The sequence below is a fragment of the Lissotriton helveticus genome, chromosome 4_1, assembly GCF_964261635.1.
Source record: "Lissotriton helveticus chromosome 4_1, aLisHel1.1, whole genome shotgun sequence".
NCBI classification, from domain to species: Eukaryota; Metazoa; Chordata; class Amphibia; order Caudata; family Salamandridae; genus Lissotriton; species Lissotriton helveticus.
Window position 1 is genome coordinate 1254170643 of NC_136063.1, and position 21925 is coordinate 1254192567.

General features: G+C 43.7%; 1 protein-coding gene across 10 annotated transcripts in view; it reads left to right on the forward strand.

The window, feature by feature from the left end:
- The window catches only part of C4_1H18orf63 (chromosome 4_1 C18orf63 homolog), a 1754940-nt gene that overhangs the window by 867457 nt on the left and 865558 nt on the right, over window positions 1–21925 (forward strand). For all 10 annotated transcript variants that reach the window (XM_078687809.1, XM_078687806.1, XM_078687816.1 and 7 more), the window contains one exon: window positions 18803–18912. In XM_078687809.1, coding sequence (XP_078543935.1) covers window positions 18803–18912 — 110 coding nt within the window. The remainder of the gene's footprint in view (window positions 1–18802; window positions 18913–21925) is intronic.

Sequence of the window (21925 nt, forward strand, 5' to 3'; positions counted from 1 at the left end):
CAGGTTTAATGTCCCAAATCCAGAAACATTTTGCTTTAAAAATGTTAATAAGACAGGAATGAAAAGTATGTTAACCAATCCTAAGCACATTTTTTCTGCGGCCTTTTATGCTCAATTGTCCACGTTAGGTTTTGACTTTTGGAAAGACAACATTGAGACAAAAACTGTCTGGGGCACAAAAGACTGGCAGGTGCAAGGGTTAGAAGCCTTATTCAGAGCCTGCATCATCCCAGAACAAATAATGTTCTTAAATGAAACTGTTCAACAGACATCTTGTCTTAGCCTTGCTAAGGTAAAAGACTTAAACAAACCGTCCATACCTAAGCCCACACCTGATAGTAATGGAACTACAGATGAGGAGGTAGACGTAAAATATATTTTACAACAGAACAGAACTAATCCTGATTGTAAAAAATGGTTAGTCTGGCCCACAGACACGAATAACTATCAAGATAGATTCCCGAACAAGACACAAGGGTTAACAGTAACTAGGCCAGATCCAAGATATGTCCAGAGACAACATCCAGGGATAGTAACAGATTACAGTGTAGGAAAATTGTGCCTTGAGTGGCTACAAAAATCTGCAGTCCCAGATATAAAACAACACTTAACTTTACTTAAAGATGTCGTTGATTTGAGAGATTTCTTACAAGGACCTCGTAAACCATGTCATAAACGTTTCATACACGCCGGTATTCATACTGCTTATAATGAAGCATGGAAAGTCACGCAAATGGAAACTGCAGCACGAATAAGAGAAATTGATCGTATTAATTTAGAGAAAGCTCTCTCTGTATTTGACAATGGGTTAACAACTCTGTCATCCAGAATTTATTCTTTGGACAGCATTGTTTCCTCTGCCATTGACATAATGGAACAGGACTAGCTTTTGTTACAACATGGACAGTCTCAACTGCTTTCTATAATGCTGCTAGGCTGGACGTTACAAAACCTTCATTCAGGCCATGTGCCTTGGCGTCTAACCAACACCACGTCATTGTTTACTGGATTTAACCTTACAGATAAACAAATCTCTTTGGCACAGAGGGGAGCAGACTATACGGTGCTGAGCATAGAAAAACTGGAAAGATTGCCAATAACCGTTTCTGAGAAACCAGCAGTGGAATGGATAATACATGGCACCATCACGATGCCAGTGACGATTTTCCAGTTTCAGTATTGCTTAAAACACATACCAGCAGGCCTGTATGAAAGGTTGGGTAAAGAATACATAAAGTCGACCTGGAATTTACCATACACACACAAATGTTGGAGTGGGGAAAAGCAGGTATTTCTTAGTGGTAACAATTGCAAAAGCACACTGAGCGGTACACTTTTGTGTCAGGGTATTAATTTACATGGAGCCTGCGATGGTTCTTCGACCAACTTATCCTGCCACCTGCAGGGTTCCCCGGCAGCAGTGATAGATCCAATTTTTAGGCAGCTTTCCAATGGGAGCTACATAATGTTGAATGATCACAGCTGTTGTGGAATGATGCCAGGAATAGCCTATCTCGTTAGTGTGTCAGCCAGGGTCAGTTGTTGTATGCAAGTATTGTTTCCTAAAACTAAGACAGACGGGGAGTCGCCGCTATTGGCCTTCACTGAACATCTATTCTATACGAATTGATACTTTAAGCAGAATGAAAGCCATTCTTTTACAAAAAACGGTGCCACTGACCTCGTCCAGAGAAACGTATGTTCTGCAAGTTGCAAGGTCCTCTGTGGAGACACATGCCTTATTATCAACGAACTGCCCCATACATTTCGCAGAAATGTTAGGTCATATCTTAAACATGTCTGATTCCAGTGGTATTGTACATGTATTTAAGACGATTTTTTGATACTGTTAGCACCCTTTGAAGCAGTCCTAGGCATTTTTCCAAACTTCGTGCACTCTGTTTTCGGCTGCCTGCCACTCGTTTTGGGACTCGTAGCAGGGATACTATTTTTGTTCCTTCTGCTTCGATATGGCAAGTCCAGTCACCAGCGATACCTAGATTACCATGGAGAACACTCTTCTGGCAATGCAGCATCGTGAGCGCGTAACACAGATTCTTGGCTTGGCTCGTTTGAGAGATCTGAATACCACGTGGTTCCTATCTTTCGGACCAATCTGGCAAGATTGCATCTTACCTGTTCTACGATGCCTGCTTTGTGGAGAGGAATGCGTGTTGGATATTTGTCTGACACTTCCATCAGCACTGCCAACGGACGTTGACGCTTTGCTTGGTTCGGTAACGGCTCATGCATTGTGTTGTCTCCAGCGACTACCAATCCTGATGACGGCAATCATTGAGGTCTCACCAGCAATTCCAGCTGAAGGTGAGATACGTAGACCAACAGGCACACAGGTACCATCTACTTCGAACATTGCTAATGCAACTGACACTGATGGCGATGCTTCTCATCTGTGTACGATTGATCTACTTAATGAAGTGGTTCAACTTTCACCTGCTGTGGTAGACGATTTCTTTGCCAGCTTAGAAGATTTAATGTTTTCTCCCGACACTGAGAATAACCTTTGAAATTAGCACACAGCGTTCTATCAACTTTGAAATCGACCTTCGTTTTTCAAAACAAAAACTTCTAACTTTGGAACGCTACTTTTCTACGATTTGATTTGGCTTTTTCCAAAATTGAACTTTGGCACAAGGTAATCTGCTTAAAGAAGAACTATTCTTAGAGAACAAGAATTTTTTGAATACTTCCTAGAAACAATATTGACCTCATCCAGAAACCAAAACAGTTTATATATTCTGCTATGGGATGGTCTCGACCTTTTTTCTTCTGTATTTAAGAGCCATTTCATAATGTAATTTTCATGATTCATTCAGTTAGCAGTGCCAATATCATAATATATGCTTAAAATGAAATCATTACTTTCAAATGCGTACAGTACAAATGCTCATTTTCGTGTGCAACCATTTCAAATGCATTTTATGTATTTTTGGGTGGGATTGAAAACACATGCTTTAGATATGTTTAAGTGCTTAAATTTAGTAATGTCGAACATAATAAAGTGGAGTGGGTGTTGTATAGCATTTTAGGACCCTAGTGTAATTTTTCCGATTCATGCCCTTAATTAGGTATAAATCACCTTGTCCTTATATAGGCATAGAAATCATAACCATATTTAGACATAGCCCATGCAGTCCAAATACAGGCATGGATACTTCCACTAGTTCCGAAAAACCACAACAATTTCTTGGAAAACAGGGCTTCAGTAGTTAGGGACTTTCCCTTGCTTGAATATTGATTTGTCAAAGAACTCATGGAGTTTTCAAAGAACAGAGACTCTTTGATGACGTTATTATGTCCACCTTTACGTCAAACTCGGCACCTTCAAGGTATAAATATGCCCACACTTGCCCTAGCAAACACACAGTGATTTGGAGCAGTTCGACTATCTACTTGCCCGACCCTAAGAGAAATCTTGGATAGATTCTTGGCAAAAGAATACTAAAACTTATGCTACACCACACTTACTTCTTCCCTCATACTAGGCTTAGGTTAGGTACTTCGGGGGTAGGCGTATTTTAGAAGCACCAGTTGAGTACTTTTAGTCTTTATTTATTTATGTATGTATTTTATGGCTTAGAAACCATACCATGCTTTTACAGTATTATTTTATAATACTCTTCTTGCTATACGCATTATACTTTACAGCCAGTATTACAATTGTAGCAGTTCATTTCTTCTGCATGAGAAAGAAGACTGTTCAATAAATACTTTTATTGAAAACGCCCATCTTTATTTCTCTGCACCTCTGGTGAAACGAAGCATGCACAAATGACTAGGTAAAATATCTATTGTTTCCACGACTCTGAAGATACGTTTTATCTTGGGGAAACAAAGTTGTCATGTTTATGCGGTTGTCAGAAACTAATCCCCACTTGTGAATTCGTGAAAGTTTCTAGTCACCTCTGAGCTAGCTGGCACTCACAATTAAGTTTAATATATTCGATAGAGACCTAGTAGACCTAAGTCCTACGTCACATCTATAGGATATATTATTCCAATGCGCAGAGTCTATTAGGAATATAGGAACTACACTACATTACTTGACATAAAAAAAATCCAATCATTAGAACCAGAGATATGCAGTTTCAAAACTTTCAGGTAAGTATAGTGCTTAAAGGCACAAAGCCCCACTCATGTTTATCTAGTTGTGCGAGACCGGGTCAAAGTCACAAGTTCAGGCTGACCGCGATGGAGCATAGGCCGAATACGGAGACCATTTTAGTCCAGCTGAAAAAGTTGCCTTCTAAAAGTCCAGCATGAAGAGTTCCATTCCAGGGGAGGCTGCGTGGAGCAGGGAGAGTGTCGCAGATTATCATTGTAGCTTGGAGAGCAAGCCGAGCGTCACAGACGGTCGTCGCTGTAGTGCGAAGATGCTGTTGGACATCGCAGACAGTCTTGGTTGGATCTTTACGTCAGCGGTCACCGCATGCTGTCAAGGCTGTAGCACAAAGTGCCAGTCGTTGCCATAGCATGAAGAGTTGGGTTCATTGGAGCTTTGCGTTCGTGTTCAGTGCAGGCAGTGAGATCTTGATGAGTTCGCAATGAGCCAAAAACTTCAGAATTTCTCCTTTTCTTTTAGGAGGAGCTCGACTGGGCGAAAAACGATGGATTGGGATGCAGCCATACCAGTTGCCAGTGGCTGAGAGTGATTCAAACATTCCATCCAGCACCTTGTTGTTGCAGTTGACACCCTAAGTGCGATGAGTATGCCCAGACATGGGTCCCGTGCTCACTGTGCTACTGGAATCAAGCTATACCTGGCTGAAGAGCCCAGAACAAGGGTTAATCCACTTCTAGGCTGCTTGTATTCCGGTTTAGTGAGGACCTGGCTTGGCAGTTCAGGCTAGACTGTTCTCTTTGGAGCAGGGCCAAGTCTGATTTGCATATGGCTGGGTCTAAACTGAAGTGGCATGGTGAGTAAAAAACTTTGTTTTGGGATGCAGCCCTGGTGATTGCCAGTGGCTGAGATAAATTCAAACATTACATTTAGCACTTTGTTGTTGTTGTAGCAATTGATGCACTAAAAATGACAAATATGCCCAGATGTGGGACCGTGCTCTCTGTACAACTTGAATCAAGCTATACCTGACTGAAGAGCTCACAATAAAGGCAAAACCGGTCCTAGGATGCTTGTATTCTGGTTCAGTGAGGACCTGACTAGACTGTTCACTTTGAAGAAGGGTCAAGACAAGATAAATGATAGATTGGGATGTGGCCTGAGCGATGGCCAGTGACTGAGATTGATTCAAGCATTCAGTAAATCACCTTGTTGTTGCAACTTTCTAAAGGTGAGTTTTTCAGAAATGTGACTCAAAATTCGTTTTTACTATTGAAGATAGTGTTAAATTACAATTCTTCAGACTGCACACAAGATATTTCTACGTACTCCTACACAAAAGTTATCACTTATTACATGTAATAAGGTAACTCAATGTTTCCTATATGAGAGGCAGGCCTTGCAGTAGTGAAAAACAAATTTAGTTGTTTTTTCACTACCAGGGCATGTAAAACTTAAAAGTACATGTCCACCTTTTTAAATACAATGCACCCTTACCTAAGAGCTGTTTACGGCCTACCCTAGGGGGGACATATGCATTCAAACTGGCAGTTTAAAACTGCACACAAGCTGCACTGCCAGGCCTGGGGCATGCTTTAAAAGGCTACTTAAGTGAGTGGCACAATCAGTCTTGCTGGCTCAGTAGTAGCATTTAATTTACAGGCCATGGGAACCTGCATTACCACTTTACTAGGGACTTACAAGTAAACTAAATGTGCCAATTGGGTGTGAGCAAATTTCATCATGCTTCAAGTAGAGAGCACAAACTCTTCAGCTCTGGTTGGCAGTGGTAAGGTATGCAGGGGCCTAAGGCCAACAAAAATGAATTCAACAAAACAGGAGGAGTGAAGGGAAAAGGTTTGCAGCAAGACCACCCTAAGGCTTACAGGTCTGACATGTGTCCTTCCTATGTGAAAGTGGGGAGAACTACCCAACCTCCTCACCCGTTCTCATCACTAAGGTGGAAGAACCTAGATAGCCCATTGACATGGTCTGACCCAGAACGGTGTTCCACTATGAAGTCCATTCCGTGTAGGCAGATGGACCACCAATTTGGATTCTCACCACTCATCTGCATTAACAATCTGAGTGGCCTGTGTTATGTCTCGACCCTGAAGCGAGTACCACACAGGTATGGTCCCAGCTTCTTCAGTGCCCAGACCGCCACAAAGGCTTCACTTTCAATAGCTCTTCACCGCTGTTCCCTGTAGAATAACTTTCTGAAGCCTAATAGTTGATACAGGCCCTCCTCATTTAACTGTGCTAGTACAACCTCTGTGCCATGCTCTGAAGCATCTCTCTGCACAATAAATTCCTGGGAGACGTCCGGAGCCTTGAGCACTGGTGTTGTGCACATAACCTCCTTGAGGGTATCAAAGACTTTCTGGCAGGCCTCCGTCCAAATCACATCATTCTTGGGCTGCTTCTTAGAAGTCAGCTCAGTTAAGGGGGGCAACAATGGTGCCAAAGCCCTTAACAAACCTTGTATAGTAACCGATAAGGCCCAGAAAGGTCCTAACCTCAGTCTGAGGTTTAGGGAGTTCCCAGGCCAGTATTATCTCAGTCCTGGCTCATAGAGTCTGTACCACCTACCAGGTGTCCCAGATATATCACCTAACCTTCCCAATCTGGCACTTGCTGGCCTTGATCATCAGGCCTGCCTGTTTCAGAGCCTGCAGCACCACCTGGAGGTGGAACAGGTGTTCCTTCCAGCTGAAGCTGTATACAGCTATGTCTTCCAGGTAAGCAACCCTTAATGCATTCTTCCCCATCAATAACCTGTTAATCAACTTCTAAAAAGTGGCAGGGGGATTTTTCAATCCTTAGAACATCACCCGAAACTGGAAATGGACCTTTGGAGTAGAAAATGCAGACCTCTATTTGGCCCACACAGTTAGTAAAATCTGCCAGTAATTTGACATCAAGCCAAATGTACTCAGGAATTTGGCAGCTCCCAGCCTGTCGATGAGCTCATCTGCTCGGGGGATGGGGTGAACATGAGTCTTGGTGACTGAACTGAAACCCCGGTAATCCACGCACAACCTGAGTACTGGAGTGGCACCTAGTGGGTGGCTTTGGGTTCCAGCATCTCAGAGCTGCACCAGGGGTTACAACAGTACTCAATCACCCCAATTCAGGCATTCTAGAGATTTCCTCCTTAAAGCCAGCCCTCACTTTGTCTTACAGCCTGTACATTTTGTTTTTCACAGGCATACTTTCTCCAGTGTCTCTACCTGGGTCACAGGTGTGTAAGCCCAAGGGTGAGGGAGTACAGAGAGGCAAATTGTCCCAACAACTAGTGACAGTATCTCTGCAGTTCTTGAGTCAGTGTAGGGGAGAGGTTAACACCCTCTACTAACCCATCTTCCTCCTTGGAGGATAGGAGGTCAGGGAGAGGTTCACTCACCTCTTCCACCCCATCATCATTCACCAGGAGCATGGTGACCTTCGACCTCTCATAGTGGAGTTTAAGGCAGTTGACCTAGAGTTCCCATAGGGGGTTTCTAGGAATCTTAAGGCCAACCAGGTAGGTGACCTCCACAGTTTGTTCCTTCACCTCATAGGGCCCAAACCAGCTGTCTTGGAGGGCCCTGGGTTCCGCGGGTCCCATAACCCACACTTCTTGGCCAGTTTGAATCTTGGCCAGGGCAGCCTTCCGGTCGTACTAGCATTTCATGACATCCTGGCCGGCTTCTGAGATCTTAGAAACCGTTATCCAGAACTTTTGCAACTGGTATTAGAGGGCCTGCATGTAGCTGACTATATCCTGTGGATAATTCCTTGGAGGTTTCTCCCACTCCTCTTTCACAAAACTGAGAGGTCCCCTAACAGGGTATCCATAGAAGAGTTCAACTGGGCTAAACCCAACTCCATTCTGTAGCACCTTCCTGTAGGCTAAGAGCAGGCATGGTAGAGGACGTCCCACTTCCGCCTCATGGGCACAGGCAGGCCCATAATCATGCTCTTGAGGGTCTTGTTGAATCTCTTAACAAGCCCATTTTTTGCGGGTGATAGGGTTGGGAGAATTTGTAGGTCACCCCACACTCATCCCACATGACCTTCATGTACGCTGACATAAAGTTGATGCCCCTGTCAGACACCACATTATTGGGAAATCCCACTCGCATAGAAATCCACATCAGGGCCCTAGCCCCTGCAGGTATAATACAGACCTCAGAGGAATGGCCTCAGGGTATCTAGTGACACGGTCCACAAAAACCAGAATAAACCTGTTTCCCAAGTTCTTTTAGGGTCTAGGGTTCCAGCAATCTCGATGCCCACCCTTTCAAATGGGAGCCAATGACAGGAAATGGAACCAAGGGAGCCTTTATCTTCTTCCCTGCTTTCCCATTGGCATGGCAGGCATGGCATGGCAGGTGAAACATGACCTGTAGAATTTATCTGAGACTGGCTTCATCTTGGACCAATAAAAGTGGGTGACTAGCCTGTCGGAGGTCTTATCCTGCCCCATATGTCCTTCTAGAGGTATATCATGAGCCAGTCCCTGTAGGAAGGCCCTGTAGCACTACAAGACTACCAACACTCGGGTTGCCCGAGGTGCAGGATCATGAGGTTCTTTCCAGAGGTGTCACCTGCTACCTAGGCCTCCGCTTGCTGTCTCAAGCCCTTTTGAGTTGGGCATATACAGTACGCAAATTTACCAACGTGGATTCGTTGGAGACGAACCTTGTCTGTAGCGGGGACATTATTTTGCCAATCAGGAGAGATAATTGGGTGGCCAATACCTTGTCCAAAATGTTGTGTCATGGAGATGGGCATTGCCTTTACACTGTGTTAAGTTATAATGAGCTTATTAGAAGTTTAAACACCATTTTTCCTCTCTGCTGCTTTGGCACACGGCACACAATATTATAAATGTTTAGAGTCTAGCAGAATATTTAGCTTCACACGAGAATAATATGTTTTCCTATAGTATCAACTTTGCTTGGTAAGCTATGTCTGAACAGTGAGTGCCGAGGCCTTCAAGGTTATTTCAACACAGTGGTTGTTGTTCGGTCTGATCAGCGCACGTCCTAGACATAACACATAGCCAGCTGTGGCCACCTCTGATTTTGGCGCGTTTAATAATGCACTGCGCAGAGCATGCACACACAGTTGGACAACATTAGTATGCAGAGAGCTGGAGTAGAAAATGATGTGATACCTTTCTACTAGGACCAGAGGTATGGGGCCGCCCTTGTAATCTCTAAGAGACCTTCTGTAGATATAATATAATATACTAGCAAGGGAGGGTAAGACTGAAGTGTAATTTAGCCTTCTTCCCTTTAGCATTTTAACATGCTTTCTCCCTTTGTATTTTATGGAATAGTAACTATGATGATAACCTTGTTGCTTATAATATGTTTGCTTGTATTAGCTAAGATACTGCGCTTGAGAACACGGCACTAGAAATAAATATTTCAAACTTGCACGTGTCTTCATTTACTCCTCGTTTTGGACTGGTATGATAGTATAACGAAAGAGTGTTCATGTGTTCCACGTTACCTGAGGTGTTCTAAGTCCATGTTTTGGGTTGTCTAATCATTGGGGGTATGGAAGAACCAATGAGACACTGATTGCTAGTCTGGTAGGGGATTTTGGATGCTAAGGTTAGTTTTGGCACACCCTAATTCACTGAGGTTCCAAGTCTCTATGCACAGTTCTGTGTAGGAGCAGAATCCCTGCGACAGTTGTTGTGGTTTAATAGAGATAATGGGCGGTAGGATGAACAGTTTTCTGGTGGATTACCAGGCTTTAATAGGAGGGTATGACTGCTTCTCGCATTGTCTGGGGGAGGACCCCACTTGACAAAGCCTCCCCATATACCTCAAATAGGTACTGGGTTAATTCATATTTATATGCCTTATTAAACGCACCGGTGAAGCTGTCTAGACCCCGGGCGCGCGTGCTGTTAAAGTTTTCAATTGCTTGTGCAATCCCCTCACAGGTGATAGGCGCAGCTAGGAACTGTTGATGTCCCTCTTCCATCCAAACCATAGCGATTTCTGAAAGGTTATCTGCAATGGTGTCTGTAGTGGTATTGGATTTAGAGCAGTATAGGTTAGTGTAGTATTGCATGAATAGGTGTGTTATGTATTTCGGTGCTGTTATTCTGGTACCTTCATCAAGGTGGAGGGAGGGGATCATTGTCGCTTGGTAAGTGGGACGCAGGGTATTAGCTAACGTGCAGCCGGGTCTTTCCCCCTCTCCATATATTCTTGCTCTGGCATATTTACATAAGTACTTGAACTCATGGTGGGCCAAGTCTAGAAACTCCTGGATTAGTGCAGCCCTCCTCCGTAAGTGTGCAGAGTGGTTTCCCGCAGGCATCTCGGAATCAAGTGTTTTTAGTGCTTGTTCCACTTGTGTTAAATCTCTGCAGATAGACCGTAGAACTCCCGAATGCTTTGCCATATAAACCCCCTGATGTATCCTTTTTAAAGCATCCCACAGTATCGAAAAGTGTTGCACTGGGTTTGTGTTATGTTGGAAATATTCAGTGATTGCATGTCGGACTTCAGTGCGGAAGACCTTGTCCAGTAGGGCATTTGCAGGGAAACGCCAGGGCGCAGATGGTGGTAGGTTGTCTGGTATCTGTACTGTTAGTAGAATGGAGGAATGATCGGACAGCGTTCTGGGTAAATGTGAAATATCAGTGAGTGTAAGTGTTAGCTTTGGCGTAATGAATCAATAATCTATTCGTGAATAAGTTCCATGTGGGGCAGAGTGGACTGTGTCCTTTGTGTTTGGGTGTTTGAATCAACACACATCTGTTAAATGGTGGGGTTGTGTGAGTTCAGAGAGAGTATGCAGAGATTGTGGTTTTGTTGAGTGGCCTGTGCCTGTTGTATCGATCATCGGATTCTTGGAGAGATTGAAATCCCCTCCCATGAGCATAGTGGAGGTGTGTAAGTGGGTAAGGTGCACTGATATATCTGTGTAGATCTTGGTGGAGTCCGTGTTTGGTGTATAAATATTAACTAATAGTAGGGGATGGTGCCCAATATCCCTGCCACAATCAAATAACGACCTTCGGATCAGCAACTACTTCACTTTTAGTGAATGGTATCGCCTTATGTATTAGGATGCAGACCCCTCTGGAATATGTGCTATATTTCTCAGATCTGTGACTGGGGGGGGGGGGAGTGTCTGAAAAGTTTCAGCACTCCGTCCATCATCCCCTTGTATTTGCTTTGTTTGCTCTAAGTTGGCAGGGTATGCTCAGACGAGGGTCCCTTGCTCACTTTGTCACTGGATTCAAGCTAGCCTGGCTGATGAGGGGTGTTGCCCCGAAACAGATTCCAGGATGCTTGTTTCCATTCCAGGGTAGACCTGGCTTGGCAGTTCGGGCTGGACTGTTCCCATGAGGCACAGGGTCAAGACTGATTTGCATATAGCTGACTCTAAACTGGGGTGGCAAAGTGACATAAAGAACAATGAGGGATTCAACCCAGATCTGTGACTGGGGGTGAGTGTCTGAAAAGTTTCAGTACTCCGTCCATCATCCCCTTGTGTTTTCTTTGTTTGCTCTAAGTTGCCAGGGTATGCTCAGACGAGGGTCCCTTGCTCACTTTGCCACAAGATTCAAGCTAGCCTGGCTGATGAGGGGTGTTACCCCGAAACCGATCCCAGGATGCTTGTTTCCATTCCAGGGAAGACCTGGCTTGGCAGTTTGGGCTGGAGTATTCCCATGAGGCACAGGGTCAAGACTGATTTGGATATAGCTGGGTCTGAACTGGGGTGGCAAAGTAAGCTAAAGAAAGATGATGGATTCAACCCAGATGGGTGACTAGGGATGAGTGTCTGAAAAGTTTCAGCACTTCGTCCATCATAGCCTTGTGTTTGCTATGTAAATCTGTAGAGCATACTATCACCTGGGAGGGTATCCTGACACTGAGCAGGTGTGATTATATTTCCACCTAGGGCCTGGTGGGCTTCCCCGAAAAAACAGGTCTTCACCTTCTTGTGGAATTCAAGACATGAGGAGGAGGCTCTTTTCTGTAGATGCAGGTCGTTCCATGTTTTAGGCGCAATGAAGAAGGCTCAACCCCCAAATCTGGCTTTCCATATGTGCGGAATTTGTTCAAGTAGGAGTCCAGATAAACAGCTGTGGCTGGAAGGTTTGTTAAATCAGATTCAATTGTTGAGGTATGCTGAGCCAGTGTTGTGTAGTGCCCTGAAAGAATGTGTGAAGAGTTTGAATTGTACTCAGAGGTGAATGGTGCATTCTGATGTGCCCAAAAGGTCAGTAGACCCAATAATAATTTAGTCAGTGGTCGGCCAAGCCAGCTGACCCATCCATCATGTACATCATCCCAATAAATAAACAACAGTAAATCCGTGGCAATAGTCTCACCTGTTCACCGCCTCGGTGTACAACACCTACTTTGTTCCGCATATATTTGATGCTAAACCTAACCATAATGCTCCTCAAATGTGGTGTGTAACTACATGCTTCCTCCTCCATAGTGTGCCAGAAAGTAAAAAATGGACAGTGATCTTCACAGTCAGTGAGAGGTCAGTACAAAGGATTCTTAAAATAAAGAAACGTTTGAAGAGTAGATAGCACTTTGGTTGTCTACAGTAATACATCACCTGCCTAGACGATTATGCCTTACTGCAAAACTATTGTCTACAATTCAGTCATGCAGGCCCCATACCATGCAAAACATTTTAAGTGACACATCAGTTGTCATCTGAAGTGGGTGAGATGTTCACCCACAATCCCTTTTAGGAGTCTTTTTGGGGGTAATCACAATCTGTCTTTACCTCCAGTTTTCCTTTCCCTCTCTCTGGAGGCTAATTGACATTTGTTTCTAGCCCCCCTCTCTCTGTTAGGTGTCAAGCATCAGTCAGTCATTTAGTAACTACCTGTGAGATGGATCATGATTATCCTTGCTGGAGTGAATCCATAGCTCCAGTACAGTACAATTCATACATGCCAATTAGCCTGCTAAATTCTGAATTTAAAATGTTTATGAAAATTTGGGCAAACCTATTCATTCCAGCTGCACAGTATGGGATTCATGAGGACCAAACAGGGTTTGTGGCAGGCAGGACAATGTCATCCAACACAGGATTCTTAGTTGAAGCACGTGACTTTTTTAATGTTAATCAAACACCAACTCCTATAATATTGGTCGACACAGAGAAGGCTTTCAACCTGGTGAACTGGGATGCTCTCTTTTGTAGTCTTGAAAGGGTTGGGATTCCTCCCCAGATTATTATCATGTTACAGAATATTTATAAAGGGGCGCAGGCGCAGGTCTTTATAAACTTTAGTCTATCTGGTACAGTTGATATAAACCAGGGAACCCGACAGGGGTGTCCCCTATCTCTCGTACTATTTACATTTTGTATTGAACCTTTGACCTCTAGGATTTGCAATAACGTAGAGATTAGAACACCAATAGCAGGAATGTAAAAATTAAAACTGTTTGCAGACGACAATATTTTGTATCTTAGACTTGAAAAACAATATTGAAATGACAATAAGAGAATTTACACAGGTTGAATTAATTGGTGGTTATAAAATTAATCATAGAAAGACTGAAATTCTGTTGCTTAATGCTGTTGGTGATTTCCTCCCAGATAATCTAAAGCACGAAGCCCTTTCACCTGACCCAATTCGATATCTGGGGATATATGTCACAAATCAATATGTGGAAATAAAGTTTATAAATTAAATTATGAGGCCATGCTGAAAAATATTAAAGACCTACTCGTTAAGTGAATACTTCTTCCGCTTACATTGATCAGTCGTATTGCCCTTATAAAAATGTTGATTTTACCGTTATTAATTTTCCTTTTTACAAACGTTACAATTCAAATCAATGTGGCGTATTTCAAAGAGCTGGAAACAATCTTTCGACAGTTTATCTGAAATAAGAAGGCGCCATGGGTAAAACTCCCTGTACCTCAACTTGACATTAATTAGGGGGGGTTTGCACTCCCACAAATCCGTACGTACTATGAAGCATCCTTTTTTAGATGTAATAGTGCGTCTAATGGCCAGGAAGGAACTCTTGGATAGTTTTTTTGGGACAAGATTATAAAGGAAGCAGGTTTTCAGATTCCAGATTTTATAAAAACAGCAAAACACAGAAAATATATATACAAGACATTGCCGGAGTTTCATATTAGACTTCGGGCATTTTACGCCTTGAAGGCCCACTCTCCAGGGTATGAGTACCTGCAGCTTACCGAATGTAAAAGCTTAGGCCTCCAAATACAGAATAGGCATTTAAGATTTTGGGAAGCTAATGGTTTTAAAGAGCTGGGTCATTTTATAATGAAGTAGATGCATTAATTGGCAGGAGGTCCAAGCTAGATGGGGAGACAGGTGTAAGCTCTCCTTCTTTTGCTATCTTCAGATTTCGCATCTATTGAATAAGTACTGGCTTGCATCTAGCACAGGTGCCACTCCTGCTATACCCACTCTCTTTAGAACAAAGCTAAGAGGGGTGGGAAATTGGTATAGATTATTACAGAGCCAAGGAGAATCCCTTTTGGTTATCAACTTTCGGGAGAGGTTTAAACAGGAATCACAGTGTCATTTCTCAGATCTTGAGTGGCAAGTTACCTCGCAATATGGCAGCAAGGCATTAAGAGCAGCAGATTTAAAAATAATGTCGTTTTATCATGCTGGATGGCATATTATACCCCTAAAGCACTCCAAAAGATGTATCCAGAAGTCGAGAATAAATGCTTTCGTTGTCAGCGATTGGATGAGGGAGGCTGGCTTCATGTTTTTTTCACATTCCCCATGTTAAGAAGGTTCTTGGTCAAAGTTTGGGCTGTGCTTAGCCTTGGCTTGCAGAGAAGATTGGAAACAGAGGCCGAAATAGCACTTTTTGGTTTATCAAAACGGAGACAAACTCAGCCTATGTCTGGAGGGGAGGAAATGTTCATTGTAATTATTTTCCTGGTGGCACTCTCCCTGATCCTCAAGAACTGGAGGACAACAAAAGTACCAGCATACCTAGATTGGTATAGAAATATGAATCGAATAAGAAAATTTGAAGAGGCTTATGCGAAAAGGGTCGGATCTACTAAAAGAAATACTTCCGTATGGAAACATATGGATGAGATAGAGTCAGCAAGGGTAAATGTGTCAAAGTCGTTTTAGGTGAATTTATCTAAGTACAATCACACTTTGTTCTAGGAATAATTTTGATATTAAGGGCAGAATATGAGATGTTGCACTTTATCAAGGTTTAGAACACTCTGAGAAGGTGATAGGAAAATGCACTTTATCGGAGAGAAATGCACAGTATCTCATTTCACTTTATATTGTTTAAATGTTTTAATTAGGCATATTATAGAATATGAAAGATGGAATCTCAGTGACTTTGCAAGTTGCACTTTAGACAACAAATGAATAGATAGCTCTGATAGCATAACAGATTCTAATATTTAAAATATTGGTGTCTAATATATAATTATGACATTGATTTTGTGTATGAGAGTATTGGTTAATCTATATTTTTGCTCAATAAAAAATAAAATATTTAAATTCCGAAGGGGATCAATTCCCAATCTCATTTTGGAAGGGGCGATACAAAAGCTATGGACTGGCCTAAGTCGTTAACCCTTTCAAGGATTAAAAAGGAAATGTGATGAGATGGAGTATTTCCCTGTTTTGGTGGACGGCCAAAAAACCGCCATGTTTGTGGACATTCACAAATTAATCTTCAAGGCAAACCACCTTGGAAAGCCCAATTCCCATCTCTTTAGTGGAATGTGTGAGGTTGGAGAACTTTGCACTGGTTGCAGAGATCTCCGCATACATAAATAGGCTTACACCTGACAAGAATCCCTTTATGGATTCCCGGCAGGAGTATGTAAGAACAATTTAATCATAAAAGTACTTTTTATAATAATGACCGTCTAGTAGTGGGTTCCCTCCAAAACTACCCTCAAGATTGCTGGCACCCGGAAACCCACATTTTATCTGGTAAAGTGAAAGATTTGAGGACTTAGGGCAGAAATGATCTCAACCTTTACTGAAACTTTAAATGGGTAAGAAGCCCGGCTCGCATGCGTGGAGCTGGGTGTCGAGTGCAAGTGCTTAGTGGGCCACATTTGGTGAGCAGAACTGGTGCTGCGGCTTTAGCCGATCACTGGGTTAAGGTACCCGATGCTGACTCTCTTCAGACCCCAGAAAAGGTGTTGATTGATGTAGACAGCAGAACGATGGCCATGATAGTTGGAATCCACTAAGGAGTGTGTAATAACTCGCCTGCCGGATCAACTAGCCCTGAAAGTGGATGGCGCTGGAGCATTGGCCCATACCGGCATTGCCGGTGCTGGAAGCTGTGTGGGCTAAGCTGCACTGATTAATCCCTTGTGAAAGGTGGCAAAGCCAAATATTTCACCTAGGAGGCCAGATCTCGCAGGCCTGGGCTCCCAGCGCCAGGAGTCTGGGGTTCCTGTTGGCTGAAAAGCTCTTGTAATCCCCCTTGAGAGCCGGGTGAAAGCCTTAGCTTTTGCCTGGAAGGCCTAGTTCCCACAGGCCAGGGCTCCTGGCACCGTGCAGTGCCGCCTCCCCAACAGGCCTGAGTCGTGTCGGACCGGGGAGGAGTCTGGGGGTCCTGCGGGCTGAACAGTTCCAGTATTCCCCAGTGGGATCTATTTTGATAAATTGTCTCAGTTTTTCTTTGTGTTATGTTTCTTTCTTGGTCAATTGTTTTGGTACTTCTAAATGTTTTGCAGATTTTCCTTTATTAAAGCCTGACTGCTCAAAGCCACAACGTTCCAGCGTTGGGCTAAGGTTTTAAAGACGAACTGTGGCTGGACCCAAGATGGATTATTGAGTTTATTAAACGGTGAGGTTGCTTTATCACACCATTTAATTAACTGCCTTACTTACAATATTGATGGCCAGGCTAATTCAAAGTTAGGCAAATCAATCAGACATTTTAGCCTTCCTATTGGGCTGTACATCTGACTATGAGCTCCACACACCGGCCTATTTACCTGTTGCCTGTCCCAGCCACAATCTTGGAGAAACACCTGAACCTCCATTTTAGTACGTATTTGGAGGAACATCAGTTGCTCGATGGCTCGCAGCATGGGTTCAGAAGTGAGTACTGTACTGAGATGGCATTACCGTTGTTTTTAACAATATTCAACAACAGGTTGAAGCTGGTCACACCACCATACTGATCCTTCTGGAACTGACGGCAGCCTTCGACACCATATCACCCCTTAGACTGGCTGGGAGGCTCCGGGAAATAGGGATTGAGGGCTTTGCTTAGATCCTTCCTTATGGAACAGTCACAAAGAGTTAAGATGGGCCAATCCCCAGGGATCCTCATTGAGTCCTACCCTTTTTATTAATATTTATGTAGCCCCGCATGCCAGGGTGGTAAGATCCTTCGGCTTAGAAGTGTTATCCTACGCTGATGACACTCAAATCATGGTCACCATCACGGAGAGTGTCAAAGCGACAGCAGAAAATTTTAAAAACTGCATGCAGGGGGTGGCTATGTGGATGGTAGAGAACTATTTAGACTCAATGGGGAAAAAACTGAGGTCTTAATTTTGGGAGACAAAAGGGATATTTGGTCTGAGGCCTGGTGGCCTGACACGCTGGGATCCTGCCCTCGCCCTGGCTCCAGTGCCAAAAATCTAGGCATCATAGTGGATACCTCCCTCTCCCTGGGCCCCCAAATAAATAGAACAGTTTCCACCTGCTTTGGGAAGATAAGGATTCTCAAGAAGATCTTTCAATTTCTCTCCCTCCCCCGCATAAACAGGCAGTGGTGGCCCTTGTGCTGTCTAGGTTGGACTACTACAATGTCCTTAATGTAGGGATTAAGAAGGGGCTCCTACATCGACTTCAACTTGTGCAGAATGCTGCCGCCAGGCTGGTAATGGGCCTTCCTAAATTCCCCTCTGTATCGGCAACCATCAGAAGCCTGCACTGGCACCCTTTGGGACGGATAACTGTGTTTAAATGGCACACAAGGCCTTTTACAATATGGGGTCAGAAGGCATTAAAAAATGATTTTAGAGATATGTCCCTGGTAAGCAGCTAAGATCTGCCAGCAAGAATCTGGTAACAGTTCCCAGGGTTAGGAAATCCAAATGGGGCGAGGGCCTTTGCGCCGGTTGCAGCTAATCTGTGGAACTCTCTCCCTCCCTCAATTTCGACTCTGGAAACCCATTCCTCATTCCATAAGGCCTTGAAGACCTGGCTCTTCACCTGCTCGAATCTGTAAGCCCTTTCTACCTATGGACTTCTCTGATCCTGATCCCTCTCTGCAGCGCCTTGAAGCCCATGGGCTGAGTTTGCGCTTTATAAAGCCATTCATTCACGCCCTGTGATTTTTGAGCTAGCAAGGGATTTCTACAGCTTTACCATAGACGTAGACCAAGGTTCTTACCAGTAAATATGATTCCAAGAACCATTTTGTGAATGTAGGTTACCACTCTGCCCCTTCCCCTTTGACATTCTCAATAGGTTTGAGATAACGTAATTGTTCACAGCCGTTTTGATTGTAAAATATCATTGAGAAGTATTAGAGCATAGAACGGCCTACTAGAGGCTATTTTGGAGTAACAAGCTTCAACGAACTACATAAAATGCACATGGTTTGGTGAGTCTCATTTTCTATACAAAAAGTTGTATAGTGTTTGGGTGTGGTTACTTTCTTTATTAAGTTCAAACTTCATTATTTCTATACAATGATAGATGCACTTATGTATTTTTTCTAGTTAGGAGAGTTTGATATATCAGCGAGCACAATACGGATATTTGGCAGTAGTAAATTTGCTGTGATACCTGTCGAGGCCATCTCAAGCAATTGGTGCTATGTCTTACCAAGGTAAGTTTCTCTAATAATATATAGATATGAACATATTATATTTAATATATGATTTCACATGTTATACTATTTATTAGCTATACTGTTTTGCAGAGAGTTTTTAGTTATACATTTCTGAGAATGTGCACAGATGTCAGATACTTTGCAGTTATGGAATTCAATAACAGTATTTGTGGCAGACTGGTATGTAAATTGTTTCACAAACTTTATGTTGCTCTACATTTATTGCGCGAACATTACCTGACGAGATGGTGAGACATTTGCTTCACAAAGAACAGGTGCATCGGCGATACTACACACATCTTCTTAGTTTTACAGAATCATTCAAAGTTCCTCCAAGAGTTCTCGGTGGAAGAAAAATTATGAACTATGTACCGGCAAAATGGCTATAGTTATTGCAGACTCTTAAAGATCAGTCAAGGAACAATTGAGGGTGAACAGCAACTGACCATTTCAGTTCAGGTTTTTCCACCAGGGGTTTGAAAATGCAACAAAAATGAAAAACACTTTGCACTTTTCCATGACTATAATCATGCATTTTGTTATGCACAAGGTGCAAGCATAGACATTTTAAGCTAGAAAATGTATACTTGAATTAAAAAGTCAAAGAGTGAAAAACAAAATGAGAAATGTCTTTTTAAAAGAGTTTTCTCCCCAGGGAGACGTTGTATTGCTTTTATTTGTACTGATAATCAACTTATTGTTCAGCATATAGAATTCCAGCACATTACATTTCCTTTCAAACCCTGTAGGTGTAAGATATAAAAGCATGGAATATATTTCTATCCCTCCTAGTTTTATTGATAGCCATTGTGTGTGTGAAAAGCATTGCTTGTATTCCTCATCTGGATTGTAGTCCCCCACCCACCTCGCCGGACACACACTCGACGCCGTCTTCTCATCCAGCAAAGACATCACATTCAGCCACACCACCGGACTCCACTGGACGGACCACAGCTGCGTCCACTTCACCTTCAGAAGAACGACGATCCACCACCACCAGCAACAGGTTGCTCGAAGAAGCTGGAACAAGATCACAGCCGACCAGCTCGCCGCTTCCCTGAGCCAGCACCCTCCCGCCAGCTCAGCGAACCCCAGCCAGGCCGCCGACAACTTCACAAAGTGGATCAGCAACTGCGCGGACGAACTCGCCCCACTGAGGACCCCGCCCAACAGACCCGGAAGCAAGAAGGCCCCATGGTTCTGTGGAAAAGTAAATTTTGCCATGTTCTGTGTCCCTACATGTTCCCCATCTTATGTTATGTGTGCATGATTAATATGCATATGTATTCCCCATGATCGATTAAAGACGCAATTACAGTTGTGTCCACCTCTAGTATGCCAGTTTCCAGTTCTCGTGAAAGCTACGAGTATTAGGCCTATGTAAAGTTACGTTGCCACGTTTCTCAGTGTGCACGTTATTTCATTGTAAAAGTCCCCGTTTCTAGGCCTCAAAAGGGCCCGGACTCAGATTCAGCTCCTGTCTCCTAAACCCTCTCCGAGGAGCGATCCAGCCCCCACCTGTATCCCTGACCCTTCACTTACTTCCTGCCTCACAGTGCCCGGCTCGGCCTGGCTCTGCCTGCCAGTCTGCCAAGAGTATGTTATGATTCTAGTTATCAGTCCAGCCCTCTTTTTCTGCATTCCTAAGCTACTGAATCGCATCAATAGTTTCCGTCATGGTCTAGCCTTTACGTCTCCATGTAAGAGAAATACTGTATTAATGGTCATTTAATATTCCTCAACACGCACTACATGTAGAATAATGCATGCACCAGTCTTAGAGTCTGTTAGCCTTTACCCTGATAACTTTTGGATTCTATCAACATGTTCTCTAAACATCAGATACTAGATAGTGTTTAGGTACATGTCGCTCTGACTCTCCAGACTTCAGTCTCTCCTTCTAGCGCAGAAGTCATAGCCCCCAGTCCCTCCTAGTAACACGTCATTGCCAGCTTGCGCGCACCACTAGGTTAGAGGTCCCGGCTCCTTAGGTAGCCCCCTCCATGTTTCCGCCCCGTTTATGACACATTCCGTTACGTTTACATCACATGTCTATGTATACGCCCTGTTCACGCCTCTTGTTACACCTACTTTCTGCCTTATCTTTCGCGACTGCTACAGGCCCTGCCCACTGCTACGCCTATTGTATTGAACATCATGTATTTTGTTTAAGTATATATATGCTTGTGCCCTGTTATTAAAGTGTGCAGCGCTGCCATCCTATTCCCGTGCAGGTTGTCCTGTTCCTGTCCTTTATGCTGTATTAAACCTGCAAAACTCCTACTACCTCGAATCTTGACTCTTATTTATTGAGCTATCTGTTATTATATATCCAGTCAAAAATAGAGGTATTATTTATTTATTTACCACATAATGGCGCCCGAATAGGGACTTGCCCTTTCCCCACGCGCCGGTGAAGCCACGCCAGCCCCCTGATCCTCTGCAGCCGTGACGGAACCATACCGTGCACGTGCAGATATTTCTGCTTCAAGTATCCCTCAGGCCCACGGAGGAGACGGAGGTTGCGGTCCAGCATCCAGACGAGGCGGTGGAGGAACGCGGCGAGTCCCGACCAGAGCCCAAGCCGAGAGTCCAAGGTCCGAGGTATCCGGAGGCCCACCCGTAACAGAAGTCCGAAGTTCGTCCGTCCGGCGTCGTAGCAGTCCAGTCCAGTCCGAGGCCTTCCGTTCTTGCTGCCCGGTGAGTACCGTTGCTGGGGTAGTATCTAGACAGGGTCAATTTCATTGTCTCTGGTCCGTGGGTTTGGGGTACACAAATCCAACACGAAGTGTCCACTTAGGTGGGTGCGGGTCCTGACGTGTCTCTTTATGAGACCGGTATGTTTCGTACTGTTTCAGCAGTGCATCTAGTAATTCTAGTAAGTTCTGTTCTCGAGAAATTCATGTATTCTGTTTTCAAGTATTCCAGGTAATGTTTCTGTCCGAACTGTTATTTTAAATGTCATTCATGTATTTCAATGTTGTGGTATGAAAGTGGTGTATCTTCCGTA